Source organism: Suhomyces tanzawaensis (assembly GCF_001661415.1).
Source record: "Suhomyces tanzawaensis NRRL Y-17324 unplaced genomic scaffold CANTAscaffold_9, whole genome shotgun sequence".
NCBI classification, from domain to species: domain Eukaryota; kingdom Fungi; phylum Ascomycota; class Pichiomycetes; order Serinales; family Debaryomycetaceae; genus Suhomyces; species Suhomyces tanzawaensis.
The window spans coordinates 376804-391346 of record NW_017963644.1 but is presented as its reverse complement, the minus strand read 5'-3'; the positions used below and the strand labels follow the sequence as shown (position 1 = coordinate 391346).

At 45.3% G+C, this 14543-nt stretch overlaps 5 protein-coding genes across 5 annotated transcripts; 2 read left to right on the top strand and 3 right to left on the bottom strand.

Moving 5' to 3' along the window:
* Positions 1-231: 231 nt before the first annotated feature.
* CANTADRAFT_28077 (uncharacterized protein) lies at positions 232-771 on the top strand (the record flags this gene model as incomplete). The annotated part of the gene is made up of 1 exon (XM_020208230.1): positions 232-771. A coding segment is annotated over one exon (540 nt), but the record flags the coding sequence as incomplete, so codon positions are not given.
* Positions 772-2333: 1562 nt separating this feature from the next.
* Positions 2334-2813, bottom strand: CANTADRAFT_57573 (uncharacterized protein; the record flags this gene model as incomplete). Its single annotated transcript, XM_020210712.1, has 1 exon — positions 2334-2813. One exon carries the CDS (start codon positions 2811-2813, stop codon positions 2334-2336), a length of 480 nt encoding a protein of 159 aa, XP_020061992.1.
* A 2317-nt stretch (positions 2814-5130) lies between these two features.
* On the top strand, positions 5131-8780 carry CANTADRAFT_27620 (poly(A)-specific ribonuclease). The gene has a single exon (XM_020208167.1). It carries the CDS (start codon positions 5148-5150, stop codon positions 8721-8723), a length of 3576 nt encoding a protein of 1191 aa, XP_020061991.1. The 5' UTR covers positions 5131-5147; the 3' UTR covers positions 8724-8780.
* A 1178-nt stretch (positions 8781-9958) lies between these two features.
* Positions 9959-11584, bottom strand: PGA6 (Pga6p). Its single transcript, XM_020208520.1, has one exon. It carries the CDS (start codon positions 11192-11194, stop codon positions 10199-10201), a length of 996 nt encoding a protein of 331 aa, XP_020061990.1. The 5' UTR covers positions 11195-11584; the 3' UTR covers positions 9959-10198.
* A 1153-nt stretch (positions 11585-12737) lies between these two features.
* Positions 12738-14518, bottom strand: CANTADRAFT_335212 (uncharacterized protein). The gene has a single exon (XM_020208519.1). The coding sequence runs from the start codon at positions 14152-14154 to the stop codon at positions 13063-13065; it is 1092 nt and encodes a 363-aa protein (XP_020061989.1). The 5' UTR covers positions 14155-14518; the 3' UTR covers positions 12738-13062.
* Between the last annotated feature and the right edge of the window lie 25 nt (positions 14519-14543).

Here is a 14543-nt window from a genome sequence, read left to right as displayed (position 1 = left end):
TATGGGTTTCGTTTCAACGTTTCTGACTATTTTGGAACGAGACAGGATGCTTTTACCACTACCACCACCTTAGCAGATACCTCACCAGACATTCATGCTCGCTCCTACAAAGCCATGGAAGTGGCCAACTTACTCGTACGCCACGCCAGTGTGCTCGAAGCCAGCAACATCATCTTCGTCGACCTGCTAATGGACGAGAACGGGCAGGTGAAGCCTGCCCATAACCATCTTTTTAAGAGTGTTGACAATGTGATTTTCGTCGAAAGCACCCACTCCATGGTCATCAGCCACGCACAGTTGAACACCGTCCACCGTGTTAGCGGCGAGCCATTCACCAGGCACATAAGTAGAGCCAAACAGAGAAGAAGGGAGAGACGTTGGGTCGAGATTGCAGCTCCCCAATCCTCCACAGTATTGGGACGGACTCAATCCGTAGCTGGGTGTTCCAGTCAACTCCACGGTAGTGGTGGCACCATTGCTGGCACTTTCACGTCCTCTGTTGGAGAGTATGCTGCTCTTGATATTGCTTTTGCTCTTGCTCTCATTGAGGCCTTTGGGGCGACCTATTCTACTTCAGTGAAGTCGCAGTTCTCGGTGACTGGATCCTACTCTTGTGCCATTCCTGCGGGACATTCGGGCCAGATATTGATGCTGACGTTCTTCAAGAAGTTTGACAACCCGATGGTACGTCCCATTAGGGTATCCCATGGGCGTTTGCTTCCTGTACGAGTTTTGGAGGTGGGCGAATGGGAGTCTGCTGGGAAGCCAGTATATGTGCCTGTTTTGGAAGTTGATCCCATGATCGAGTGTGCGGTGACACAGGGAGAGTGTAGGGATGCCTCCCAGTGGACTGAGTGGCCAATTGAGCTAGGCGATGTTTAGTAGAAGGAGTAGTTTTATGTTTTTATTGGAATGAATAAAATTGATTTGCTTCATAACGGTAAGAGATGATGGCACTTTCTAAACCTTGTGAGATTATATACAATTTCATATAGACTCTGTGCTTGGGAGCTGGATAGTACTAGTTTTTAACCATGGATAGTTTTAGCCAAACCGCTATATGGAGTCATTCGGACATATTGAANAATATTCAAATTTGGAAAGCTATGCTTCGCAAGACTACAAGGCTCGCCACTACACATCAATTCACTTCACACCACGTTATCCAACTAGAACTGTGTTTTTTTGTGGTTATAGAGCAAGAACCATTTGGGGCAGCAGAACATATAGAACAGGCAACAGGTTAGATGGATAAAGGCGCTAGAATCACTAACTGTTGCTTTCCCCTATTGGAGTGAGTTATTAGCACTAAGAGGGGGTTAACTCAAGAGTCCTCTCTTTCTGTGGTAACATGTTACAAATATACATAACTATCCAAAATAATTAGACACAAACGTCTATCAGCGTTATACTAGAGAATGAGTGGTTATGGACGACCCCAGAATTTGGTTTAGCAAAATTGAATTCATGGTTCTGAATAAGATTAGCTGAGTGAGACACTATGAATCACTAAATAATGGACAGGTGGTTATAGGGAATCATAGATGATTAGCGGGCAGAATTGACGTTCTGAGTCACCAAAGATGGAAGAAACTCGTGGTTCTATTCGCACCACTTTCGGTTTGTTGGATAATTGACTCATGGTAGACCTAGAGTCTCTCACGATGTGGAAAAGTGATTGGTTGGTGATTGGGAAGGATTGACTCGTGGAGGTTCTAGAATCTGTTATGATTGGAGACTCATGGATTTTGTAGGAATCACTAAAGTTGGAAAGAAACCGTGGTGGTTCTCCTCGCTGATTGGGAGAATTTATATGTTTGTGCTTAAGATTGGTGACTGGACAATTAATTCTTGGTTCTCCTAGCCGATTGGGGGAAATTGATGGTGTTTCTCCTCACTAATTGATAGTGGTTCTCCTCACGAACTGCAATTGATTTGTGGCCATTCTCACTGGTTGGGGAGATTAGTTGGTGGTTAACCTCACTAACGAATTCTAACCTTCGAGGACTCGGGATGCTGATTCGGTACATGCTGGTCTGATTCACTTGATTCAACACATGCTGGCCCGATTCACTTGATTCGACACATGCTGGTCCTGATTCGGGGCTCTGAATCACCATCCTGTATGTAGTCCCGGTGATCCTAATAACGTGGATCGTTACAAGGATCTGAATCAACATGACTCATTCCAGCAGACCATCAGCCTCTGGTCTCTACCCAGTGCTTGTAGCTTCCTGGTGCCCCCCTCTTTGTCGCACCCTGTATGTGGCTCTCTACGCTACACGGGTCTAGATTACCTGTATTGCACTATTGATACTAGCCAGCCAGCATCACTACGCCCGCGCCTTCTTGTAGGCATTGCGCTGCTTCTTCTTCTGTATCGTTTCGTACTGCTTGGTCTTGAACTGCTGGGACTTGCGGTAGCTGATGTCCGACTTGTACGGCTCGTACTCCAACGACTCCTCGTGTCCCAACACCAGGTACTGATTGTGGGTGTGGCGAGGCTGGCGGGGCCTGGCGTGGCCCCCCGGGCTGGGGGTCGCCACTGCCGCCACCCTGCCAGGCAGCGACAACGACGCAGCTTCTGCGTAGGTCAACTTGCGGTACTGGATCTCCACGAACGACTGGGTGTCGTCCTCGTCTCTCATGGAGATGTTGATCAACTGATGATCTGTCAGTGGCACCACAAGCAGGTCGTCTTTGTGGTCGAGCCCACCAGACGACGTGGAGGGCCCAGGCGTGGTGGAGGGAGCGGTGGAGGCCTTGGACTTTTTGAACCAAGGCATGTATGAGGAAAGACTGGATTTAAACATGGTGGGTGTGGCTGGCGGTAAACAAACGGGAGGTGGTGACTTTATATCTTATCGTGTTGCAGTCAGATAAGATATGCAGGAGGGCCCGAGAAATTACCGAGCGCGCGTCATCAGATAAGCGGTGGGCCACCAGGGTTTGGGGGGTGGTGGTAGTGGTTGCACTGGCGGGTGTAATGGTAGTGGTGTTGGAGGAGCCCGTGGAGGAAGTGGTGGTGGTGGCACTGATGGTGGTGGTACTGATGGCGGCGGTAATTGGATATAGGGGAGATCTCCCGTTGGTATGGGAACCGGTGAGGCCAGAAGTCGCACGTGCCGTGGTGGGGACAATGTGGGGGCGGCTGGTGCGGTCATGGAATTGCTAGCGCGGTATTCTTAGTGGTGTAGCACGGTGCGCACGGTGGCAGCAACCCCAGTCGCGGAAATTTGTGGCGGGCCCCGTGGGAGCCAGCGCGAGCGCTCGCCGGCGATATCGCTTGGGAGCTGGGACCCTGTGGGGGAGAGGAGGCGCCACGTGACCGGCAGGGAATGACCCTGTGGAGTCATCGAGCGCCTGAGTCAGTGGGTTGTAGTGGCATGGATGTTTCCAGTGAAACGGCCGTGACCTGCGTGACAGGTCTGTCAAGCAGGTGTAGCAATTTCGGTAGTAGCAATTGGCAGGATCCGAGCCGGAAACCTGAGATTACGTAAGCGTGTCTCAGACAGTGCGATGGCCACGAGTGGCTCGGACTGTTACGGCAATCGGGTTGCCAAACGGGGTTGCGCTAAGCCTGCTGCTTACGTAAACTTGTGGTCAGCTTAGCGGGGCACATGGGGTCCTGTTCTGGTGGCTATCGTCCTCAACAGCCGGCGGACCATGCGGATTGACTGGGTGGCATCTTCGGGTTCTTCATCAGCCATGCGGGTCTACTTACGTAATTGTCGCTTCTTGGTGGGTCACGCGGGAGCATGCTTACGTAAGCGGCTTCAACCAGCCAGCAATCCCAAGCTCAGGCTTTTGATGCTGAATGGTAGGGGCAACTTGTAGAAGCTGTGCTCGGGCATATATGGATTGCCCTCAAATGACTAATCAAACCTCGAATTCACAACCGTATATTTCTGCAATGAGAGAAAGTATATCATGTGACTAGTCATGTGATGTTTGCCGTAGCCCCGTTACATTAAGAAAGTCAAGAGTCTTACCAGCATAATAGGCTCATAAGCAGGGAGTAGCGAAGTTCCATGTCTGTAAATAAAGGTCTTTACTCCGAGTAGTCAGCTCACTAGTTAAGAAAAGGATTTTAAGTGACCAAAGAACGCTACACTTCCTAACGTCTATATAATTATTGCTTTGGAATGATAGTCTAAAGATATGGCCCTCCACCTAATCAGCTGGTGCATAGCGAATTATCCAGAAAGTCAATTATAATAGATATTCATCAACCAGAAAATAAAAATAAATTTACTGTTCGGAATAAACAATGTACGAAGGACCAACTTGAGATGGGTTTTTCATGGGTCAAGCAAAATATAGTATGGGACTGGATTGTACAATAAATTAGGCTGGACGAACGGTTACAGGGTAGAAGATCCCAGAATTTTGTTATTATGCAAGATGAAACTATCTATTTCGAAAAGCAGATAATGGCAATTTCAAGCTTTACTATGAAATTAAGTAGATTAATGGAAAGAGTATAAAGGATCACTCCCCCTAGCAATTTTAATAAAGCATCATTAGCAGTATTATGGATGATGTCTAATAATAAATTTATAGCTAATAATTTTCTTGAAGACAATTCTTGTACTGACAACGTTAAATGCCCATCTAATTTGTTAAAATGGAAATTCAAGATACTCATATGCTTGTTTACTAGCTTATATTTATGAGTACTCATTCTATAAACAAATATTTATAAGTACTTTAACCAACGTATTTATTGCGATCAATTACCTAATAATATAGTTATTAGACTCGCTCCATCAGTCCACAAGACACCTTCTAGTCACCCATTGCTTAGCCATCTACACTAAAACTACTTAATAATCGCAGCCCCAGTCAACAAGTCCCTCCACCACAAGTTAATGGCGCCATTAGCTTCACACGAAGCTCCCTAAGAAAGTGTCCAGCTTGCCCAATGATGATTACGTAATCATCGCTCTTTGCTTATTCAGGTTGTGTGTTTTCACAGAAGTGCCGCTGTTGACTGGGCGCGCTATGCGAACTTTCTTCCCTAAGATCACCTAGTCCGCCGGTTGGATTACGTAATTATCACCCCCACCTTAGTCAGCGGTATCCACGCGCTTACGTCAGAAATCCACTACATCTCCAATTCACCTTCAACTCTTCCAACCACAACCATGGACAGCTGGACAGAGGTGGCGCGTATCCCAGCCACAATGGCAGGCTCTGCCGTCCTAGATTCCCCCAACATATCAGCCCTCACCTTTGACTCCGCCCTCAATCTCCTCTGGTGTGGTGACTCCGACGGCTACACTCGTTCATTCACTCCCCTGACCCAACATGGAGCCAATCCCTACCAGCACGCGTTCCAATTGTATCCCTACACGCGTTTCAAGTCAGCAACCGGCACTACGCCCGTTCGCCAGTACTTAAACCACAAAGATGGCATTCTTTCCCTCCTGAACAACAATGTCAACTTCAACACCAGAAGAGGGGCATGTCGGTTGAGTCTTACAGCCGAGTCGTTTGGAGATACGCTGTCAGCATTCTCTGGACTCGCTTGTATGACCACCAATTGCAACACCTTGAACGACATCGTGGTAGGCACGAAGTCAGGCCTTCATAAGTTCGACTTGAACAAGCCTAACGTGCTTTCGACGTTCTCCTACCAGGGCAGTACGTCACACATCCACCAGACGTCCAAGTTCTTGACGTTGGGAGCGTCCAACGGCTCGCTCGAGCTTTTTGACCCCATTTCCAACGAGGTGATCAAGTCTTTCCAAGGCCACAATGGCCTCCTTTCAGACATGGACGTGCAAGGCTCGTACATCGCCACTTGTGGATACTCTGTGCGTCCCAGACGGTTCAACAGCCACGCACATCACCAGGACTTCGTGGTGGATCCGCTTGTCAACATCTACGACGTGAGAATGATGAGACTCGTGTCGCCCATCCCCTTCCCTGCGGGCGCCACCTCAGTCAGATTCCACCCCAAGTTGCCTAACATCATCATCATAGCCTCAGCTACTGGCCAGATGCAGTTCGTCGACATATATGACCAGACAAATGTCCATCTCTACCAATCGGATTTGTCCCTGCAACAGCTGGTCTCGTCCTCCCCCAAGTTATCACACCTTGAGGTCAGCGATAACGGCGAATTCCTTGCCTTCTCTGACTCCAAGACGAACCTCCATGTGTGGTCGTTAAATAACACGGGAGGCTCCAAAGACTTTGTCAATTTTCCTGCCAACATCGACCAGCCAGACATCGCCGTACCTCCAAATGTCGACTACATACCTGTGGATAGCACAACTCCCTTCTCCACGGTTGGAATGCCTTACTATAAAGACCTTCTCTTGTCCAACTGGGCTCATGACTTGAAATTCACCAAAAACTTGGCCAGATTGCCGGACCAGATCGACCACGACTTGGTGCTTGAGCAGGACGGGCCTAAAGGATTTGTTCCCTATGATAAATTGAAATACGGCCCAAGGAATACAATGAAACCCTTCCAGTCCTTGAAGGAGCGTGGAAGTGTGAACTCGATGGTGAGCAAGCCCAAATTCATCAGTGAAAGGTCTCCTACGTCGACTGGCTCTAATGCTTTGTCTCGAACGGTTTCAAACTCATCTCAAGACAATTTTGAAACTAGCGACAACTTTGAGTTATTAAAAGCCTCCTTTTCTCAGGAAAGTGTTGAACATGATAGCATATTCCAGTTCAAAGCGCCATCATTGGCTACAAACTCTCCCTCCAATGCTTTCAATAAGATTCCCAACTGTTACACCAGATTACAAATCCAGTATTCCAAGTTCGGTATCAAGGATTTTGATTTCAGTTATTACAATAGGACTGGTGGACTTTACTGTGGTTTAGAAAATCATACTGACAACTCTTATATTAATGGATTGATACAATTATTCCGTTTCCAACCACAGATTTACAACTCGATAACAAAGAATTTGATTCATGAGTATTTACCTTCCGATTATGACACCATTTTGACCCAGCAGAATCCACAAGGTTCATCTATTTTGAATGAATTGGGTTATCTTTTTGACATGATGTACAAAGCTCAGGATAAAAATGTTAAGATTTACAACTTTTCACAAGCTTTGAATCAAAACAGAGATGCCAAGCTTCAAGGCTTGATCAATATCAACGAAGGTGAAGGCTTNAATTCTAAAGATTTAAGAAACTTGATAGTGAAATTCAACAAGTTCCTTGTCAATCAATTGAATAATGACTTGTTCCATCAATTTCAGGATTCATCGATTGAGGATTTGATGAGAATAGAACACGAACTCATTATTAAGGGTAATGGGGGATCATGTCCTACTTATGAGAAAAGAACAGGCTTCCAGTTCTCTCTTGACTTGGTCACTCCACCAAGCAATGTTCTCAATAAGCTCAGCATTTTATTGAATCCTCTGTTGGCTAACAAGAATAATGTACCTGCAACGCCAGCAACCACAAGAAAGAACCACAATTTGTTAACTTACTTGGAATATTCTTTGAACCAGTTTCACACATCACCATGTCAACAACATCAACATCAATATCCCCACAACTTAGAAATCAAAAGTACAGTTGTCAAGTTGCCTCCTGTGCTCTGTCTCAATTTAAACCTTACGAACGAGGAGTTCAAGCTTGTTAATAGCTTTAAGAAGTTGCTTGTTCCAGAGTTCTACACTGTCACTAATAAGAACAAGATTTCTGTAAAAGCTACGGTACCGTCTTTTACTCAAGGAATAACCAAATATGAAATTAAGGGATACATTTGTGAAATCAGCCACCAATCAGAAATGTCTCTGGGATACCATAACTTAGTGACATATGTCAAAATCGACTCTAAATGGTACTTGTTTAATGATTTCTTGGTCATGCCCATCCCAGAAGAGGAGGTGTTCAATGTTTCGTACCCATGGAAGAAGCCAGTGATCTTGCTCTACCAAGACGCAAGTCTCGGGTCAGAGTTCCAATATTTCAAACCAGAAACTTTCAGTAATTTTGCAAACTTAAACGATTCAATCCTATACCGTGATCATTTCGCAGGTACGATTCGTGAATCATACAAAAAGGAGTATGAATTGTTGACTCGCAAGGAGGCACCAACTCTTGGATCGTTGATAGCAATTGATGCAGAATTTGTGTCTTTAAGTCCAGAAGAATTAGAAGTGCATTCTGACGGAACGAAAAAATTGATAAAACCCAAAGATCTTTCGTTAGCAAGGATGTCTGCCTTGAGAGGGGACAATGGACCTTTGCAAGGCAAGGCTTTTATTGATGACTATATTGTGCATACCTCAGAAATCTATGATTACTTGACAAGTTTTTCGGGGATAGAACCTGGCGATTTGGATCCAATCAAGTCTGAAAAAAACTTAGTCACTCTACAAACAGCATACAGAAAATTATGGCTCTTGTTGAATTTGGGGGTAGTCTTTGTTGGGCATGGTTTATACAACGATTTCAGGTGTATCAATTTACAAGTTCCAAGTTCTCAAATAAGAGACACAGCAGAATTTTTCTACAAGAGTGATTTCAAGAGACAACTTGGTTTGAAGTTCTTAGCGTACGTTTTGTTAAGGGAAAAGGTTCAAACTGGAAATCACGACTCCATTGAAGATGCCCATACTGCCTTATTGTTGTACAAGAAGTATGTGGAATTAAAGGCTACTGGTAACTTTGAGCAAACCTTGAACTACATTTATTCCGAGGGCCAACAATTAAGATTCAGGGTACCGGAATAAGTTGATCCTGGTCTTGCAGTGTATATTAGCAATGTAGTAAAATAATTCAACTGAGAATACATTTACTGAAATAAGAAAATAGTAGAAAACAGGATAGTATGGTATTTTGCACACTTAGTGTTGGCGCTCGTGGGTGATGGGCTTATTGTATTTGTCAACCATATCGGATCATTTGTGACAAATAATTCAGTTCAACAATACTTTAAAGTAATCAGCGTTGCAATGGAGTTCCTTGGCTGGTTTTGTTGTTTAAAAATTCACTCCTTGCGTAATCTTATCTTTACTTGAGTTATCCAGATTGGGTTCCCACAATCTCACACACAAGGATCTGCTGTAGCTATCACAATCTGATACTGGCATGGTATGAAGAAAAAATAGATTGTGTCACCGTCTTCTTGAGAAAGTGAACAAAAACTGTGTTGGGCGGGCTATTAGTTTTGGGTAATTGAGTATAAATTGATGCAGTGTGAAACACGAACATGCGGGCCACTTTTCATCTCGCCTGTGCATGCCAACAACTACATTGTAGAGACCTTAAAAGGAAATTATGTTGCGAAATTGCACCCAGCGAATCCAGTTTCCTTCGCAAAGTCAGCCTTCTAGTTTCGAGGTTCAGCTTATAAATAAGACAATAGCCATCTTCCATTTTGATATTCAAGACATCAAACAACAATGGCTGCTCAAAACACTTCTTCAAATTCCAACAAATCTCAATCTGCTAACAAGGACCAATGGGTCGGAACCAAGGTCAAAGGTGGTTGGGTTGCCCCCGTCTGTACTATTGTCTAACAATGATAGTGTCTAGAAATTGTTGTCTCGAAGCTACTATGGTTTGTGACTGTTTGGCTGTTTGGCTCAGATGCTATGTTAGGTTTTAGCGAAACTGTGCAAGCGATTTTTTTCATTTTTTGTCAAAGTTTAATAAACAACAATCTTCAAATTTTTGTAGAAGGTAAAGGTGTTAATTCATTTTTGTTGAAGACGAGAAGCATTACAGACATATAGTTGACTGAAGAATACAGAAAAAACTATGGGACGCAAAATTATCTGGCTCCTTCCATTCGGCAAATTTAACGTAGAATTGCAATCCATCTCGCAGCTTTTTGTCACTTCCTTACTTGAACTCTTATGAAAAAAACACAAAAACGTCCTAAATGGGCCGATTATCCGTCTGGACACTTCAGTAGTGAATACCTTATTTCAATGGCATTCTGACGTGCTACAAAATAGTAAAACCTTTAAATAATATATTAGAGTTGTAACCCAAGAAAAAGAAAATATAACCCAATAGAACCCAGCAATCTTACGATGCTAGTTTTCTATACTATATGGCGATTTGCCAACCATACTAACCCGTAGTGCACAGTTTTAGACATAACCGGAGAAAATGAACCAATGAATAACATTATCAAGGAGCAGAGTCTGGTATCAAATAACATTAATTTTTGTGGTCTGAGACCTAAGCTTTGTCAAGCTTACAATAAGACAGCAGCCATGGCAGCGACACCGGCGAAACCGAAAGCGAAAGAGTTAGCGTTGGCGTTGTTAGCGACGGAAACACCAGCCACAGTGCTGTTGGCGTGGGAAGCGGAGTTGTAGACGGAAGTCAAAGTGGATTGAGAAGTCTCAGTGGCTTGGACACCGGTGGATGCAGTGGTGGTTGGAGTCACGGTAACATCGACGTAGGAGTCGGAGTCAGCAGCTGGGGCTGGGGCTGGAGCAGATGGGGCTGGAGCTGGAGCTGGAGCAGATGGAGCTGGAGCTGGGGCTGGGGCTGGGGAAGCTGGAGCAGAAGCAGCTGGAGCTGGAGCTGGAGCTGGGGTGTTTTCAGCAGCAGCAGTGGTTGGAGCAGCTGGAGCTGGAGCTGGAGCAGAAGCCTTGGATGGGGCTGGAGCTGGAGCAGAAGCCTTGGATGGGGCTGGAGCTGGAGCTGGAGCTGGGGCAGCTGGGGCAGAAGCAGCAGGAGCTGGAGCTGGAGCAGCAGGGCTAGAAGCAGCAGGAGCAGGAGCTGGAGCTGGGTTCTTTTCTGGAGCTGGAGCTGGGGCAGCAGGAGTCTTCTCAGCAGCAGCAGAGGTTGGAGCTGGAGTCTCGGTTTCTGGACACACGGTGGTGTAGATGGTCTCGGCACCCTCAACAGTGGTGGTGACAACAGTCTGAGACTGGGAGGAGGATTCTGGCTTCAAGGAGGCACAGGCGTTGTTGGAACACGAGGTGATGGTGACATCGGTGGTGTGCTTCTCAGTGACGGTTTGAAGAGCACTGGTGGCAGCGACTAAAGATGCGGCAGCGGCGATGAATCTGTATTGCATTTCGGATACTGGTTGTAAAAGAGTGTCTAGAGTTGGAAGGTGGTGATGGAAAATAAGCCATCCCTTGGCTCCAGGGGTATTTATACTTTTCCTCGGGGGGAGGAAGACCTCGAGACGAATAGAGATCGCGTGGAGTGTTTGTTGATCCCCCTTCCACGTCATGTACCTTAACGCGTGGACATACTCATCTCAAACACGTCGGGAAGCTGCCGGCAAACACCGTCACCTGCAGCCAGGGCTTCGCTACACGTTATTTGCACCCAAGGCATGTTTGTTTTTCCATCTCGCTGATTCAAAACTTTACGCGTTGTTGTGATGCACAATTCTACGCGCGCTGATTCCGGGGTCAAACCTGCAGGCCATACAAACAGAAGGGCGTCGCGTGTCGTGTCCACACTCGTGTCGAAACTCATGTCTGGACCTGTAGACAATGCGAGATGAGCCCAAGCCGGAGCTCAGTGGGGTGGTCTCCGACAGAAGAATGTCCAGGCCCTCCGCGAGGCGCATTGGCTGCGCTAACCCAATCTGATATATTGAGTGGGTTCCTAACACACCACGCCAACGTTAACCCCCACGGGGCTATGGGGCTCTAAGCTCAAGTCCATTGATAGTGTGAGGCGTCCAGCAGTGCCTCGACCGTCGTCAGTGGTGGTGGGCGTCGTCACATGTGGGTATAACGGTTCTGGATTGCCATAGCAATAGAGGCGTGGTTGTTCCAGAGCTTCTAGTCTCGTGGGGGGGTCTAGATCGCATTTCGCGATCTGAACGACATGTCAAGCGCATGCAGCCCCTTCGCCTGGGCGTAAATGCTCCTATCTGCCGGCAGTGTCGCGGCAGTGCCTAGTTGGGGGTGCCGTAGTCCCAAATTGTGATTTTGGAGACGGTCCCAGAAAAGTGAAATTTCGTCCAAAAGCAGCAGTGGACATGGTACCTTCCACGCTGCTAGGTGCCCACCATGATCCAAGATAGTCTACGATATTCCACAACACTTGGATAGAGGGAACGACACGGTTGGAGGGCGTTTGTAAATATATGTGTACACGATTGTGCTCTAGCTTCTATCAGATCTTGCCGAGTTTCGTTCGTCCGGTGAACCTGAGAAATTCGTTTTCGAGGATGGTGCAAATCTCGGAATGACGCAAGTGTCAAGGGAGGGAATTTAGCCGTGGCCACTGTGCATTCGTCCTCGATGAAATCGTAACAGTTTAGGCAGAGTTCTAGTCTTGCATGTGCTTTAATAGCCGTGTTCGTGGTTGCATTCGTAGTCACCAGCAGAATTGGAGATCCAGGGTTAGTTCGTTCTAGCTGTCTTAAAAGATGTCGATCAAGCTGAAGTTTATTTGGAAATGGTTCCTCACAGTAAGCCAACAAGGTAGCCATGATATATACTGTAGTGGGTAACTGAAAGATTTTGGTGATTATATGTTTGTGCGTGATGTATGGGTTTCCTTGTTCTGCCCTAGTATGGGCAGTCGTGATAGACACAATATTAGAGTTGGTAGATCACAGCCTGGCAACCCAGTCTTGCACAAATTGTTTAAAACTCGAGAGGAAATCACTGCGTCAATATCCTGAAGAGTTAACCGACTTTCTAAACATCTCATGAATTAGAATCGAATTATATGAACTGCAATTATCATCTTGAGACCTTTTTTGTTGGTTTTATTCATGCATCTACCATTTCATTGAATTTTGTGCCAAAATCAATATCAAGGGTTCCTTTCAGGAATTAAATACTTGCGTGCATGCCTTTTATCATAGTTACCAATACGAGTTTAAGCTGGGGCATTCTTTGAAGAGAATATTAATATTCAAGGTTAGTGATAGGCTTGATACGTCTTGGACGTCTAAGTCTGTTGACATCACTGGCATCCAAACCAATGGGTCTACTGGGTCACTTATATCGGCTTGGTAGCCTTTTAATAGCTTCTACATCTAGAACTTCTTTAACAGAGATACTAACTAAGGTTTCTCCTTCATGTTCGTATTACTTGTTTCAGTCTTTCCTTTTATGCGATTCTGGCGGACCATCACAGATATTGAAATTTCTCCACAGCATGAGTTCCCTTGGACCTATCAGCTTTACTGCTCTTGCTTTCTACAACTAAAGGTTCGATCTTGTCCATACGCAGAAAGTGGGAAAAGAAATCATCATCGCCAGCATCAGTTCTAGCTCCACTCTCTGCCCAGTTAAAATCTAAGGGCACTTCAATATCGAAAGCGAGTTTGCTAATCATTTCAGCTTCACACATAAGTTTAGTTGTTTTTGCTCCCTGCTGATTTTGTTCCATAAGGCCCCGTTTAGTCTCCAAAAGTTTACTCATGGGGTACTTCTTCCTTGTCCAATTAATCACACTCTTGTTAGGTTTGGCTCTTTTCAAATTTAGCTTGTAAGGCTCAACAGTCCAGTTCAATTTCTGGTTCAGTTTTTCTTTATTACCATCATACACTTTATTACTAAATGGTTCAATCTGGAGCTTCTTTTCCATTTTGGTCTTCTCAAAGCCGCTCCCAAGCTTTCTAACAATACGATTGCTCCTTTGGTAGTCTAGATATTGAATAACTGTGTCCCTAGGGGCAAAGGGAGCTGCGTTCTGAATCTTGTTCCCAAAGAAACTGCTACTTGTCTTAGGCCTTTTTGAAGCTTTGGTTGATCCATTGATTTTATCCAAATCATGACTTACACTAAGTCTGGGGCGCTTCTTCACGGTGTAACAGTTTTTCTTGGGCTTTGAAGTGTTGATCTGTGCTGGAGATGATTTCTTTTCCAACAAAGTATCAGCCCAACTGGATTCATTTGATATGGATGGTACCGACTGGAAAGGAACTATGCATTCAAGGAAAGAGGTAACGTTGTGGGAGAGAAAATAACCCTCGACGCTCTTATGGGAATGAGGGTCTGACATTCTGCTTCCAACTACTGATTTAGGAGGTAGAATAGGAAACTTTTCTGTATCTGGAGAAATCAATCCAGATCCTATTAATTCAACTTCTGGTGCAATGTGTGCATCAGCAGAGTCGGGAAAGAAATGCAAGTCCACAGACTCGGGTGAATCCGAGGCCATCTCCGAGTAACTGGGCAGTGCCCGGCCCGAACAGGGACTGTAGCTATCTTTATTCATAGAGCTTGCTAAGTTGTCTTTCCTGGTGGCAAGAGGAAAGATATTGGTGAATGAGCACAAGAAATGCTGTTTACAAAGTCGTTTTGCAAACCACAGAAAGACCAGTTCACAAAAGAATGCAAGAAATGTACCACCAAGATTAATTGATATATGAAATGGTGATTAGCCAACTTGCTATTTAGCTCATTATAGTAACCTCGATACTACAATACTTTATTGACTTCCTAGATCTCCTTGTTATGGGTGCAAAAAATGGTCGCAATAATGTGTACAACTGCGATTTTGTGTCACTATTATACAACCGTTTTTATGCTAGCCATTGATCACAAGCGTCCGTTTAGAGCTATGCGGCATATGGTCAACTAATACCATGAGAGAATTATTTAAAA

Coding starts and splice junctions, on each gene's coding strand:
- PGA6 (XM_020208520.1), bottom strand. CDS start 11,194: ATGACGTGGAAGGGGGATCAACAAACACTCCACGCGATCTCTATTCGT.
- CANTADRAFT_335212 (XM_020208519.1), bottom strand. CDS start 14,154: ATGAATAAAGATAGCTACAGTCCCTGTTCGGGCCGGGCACTGCCCAGT.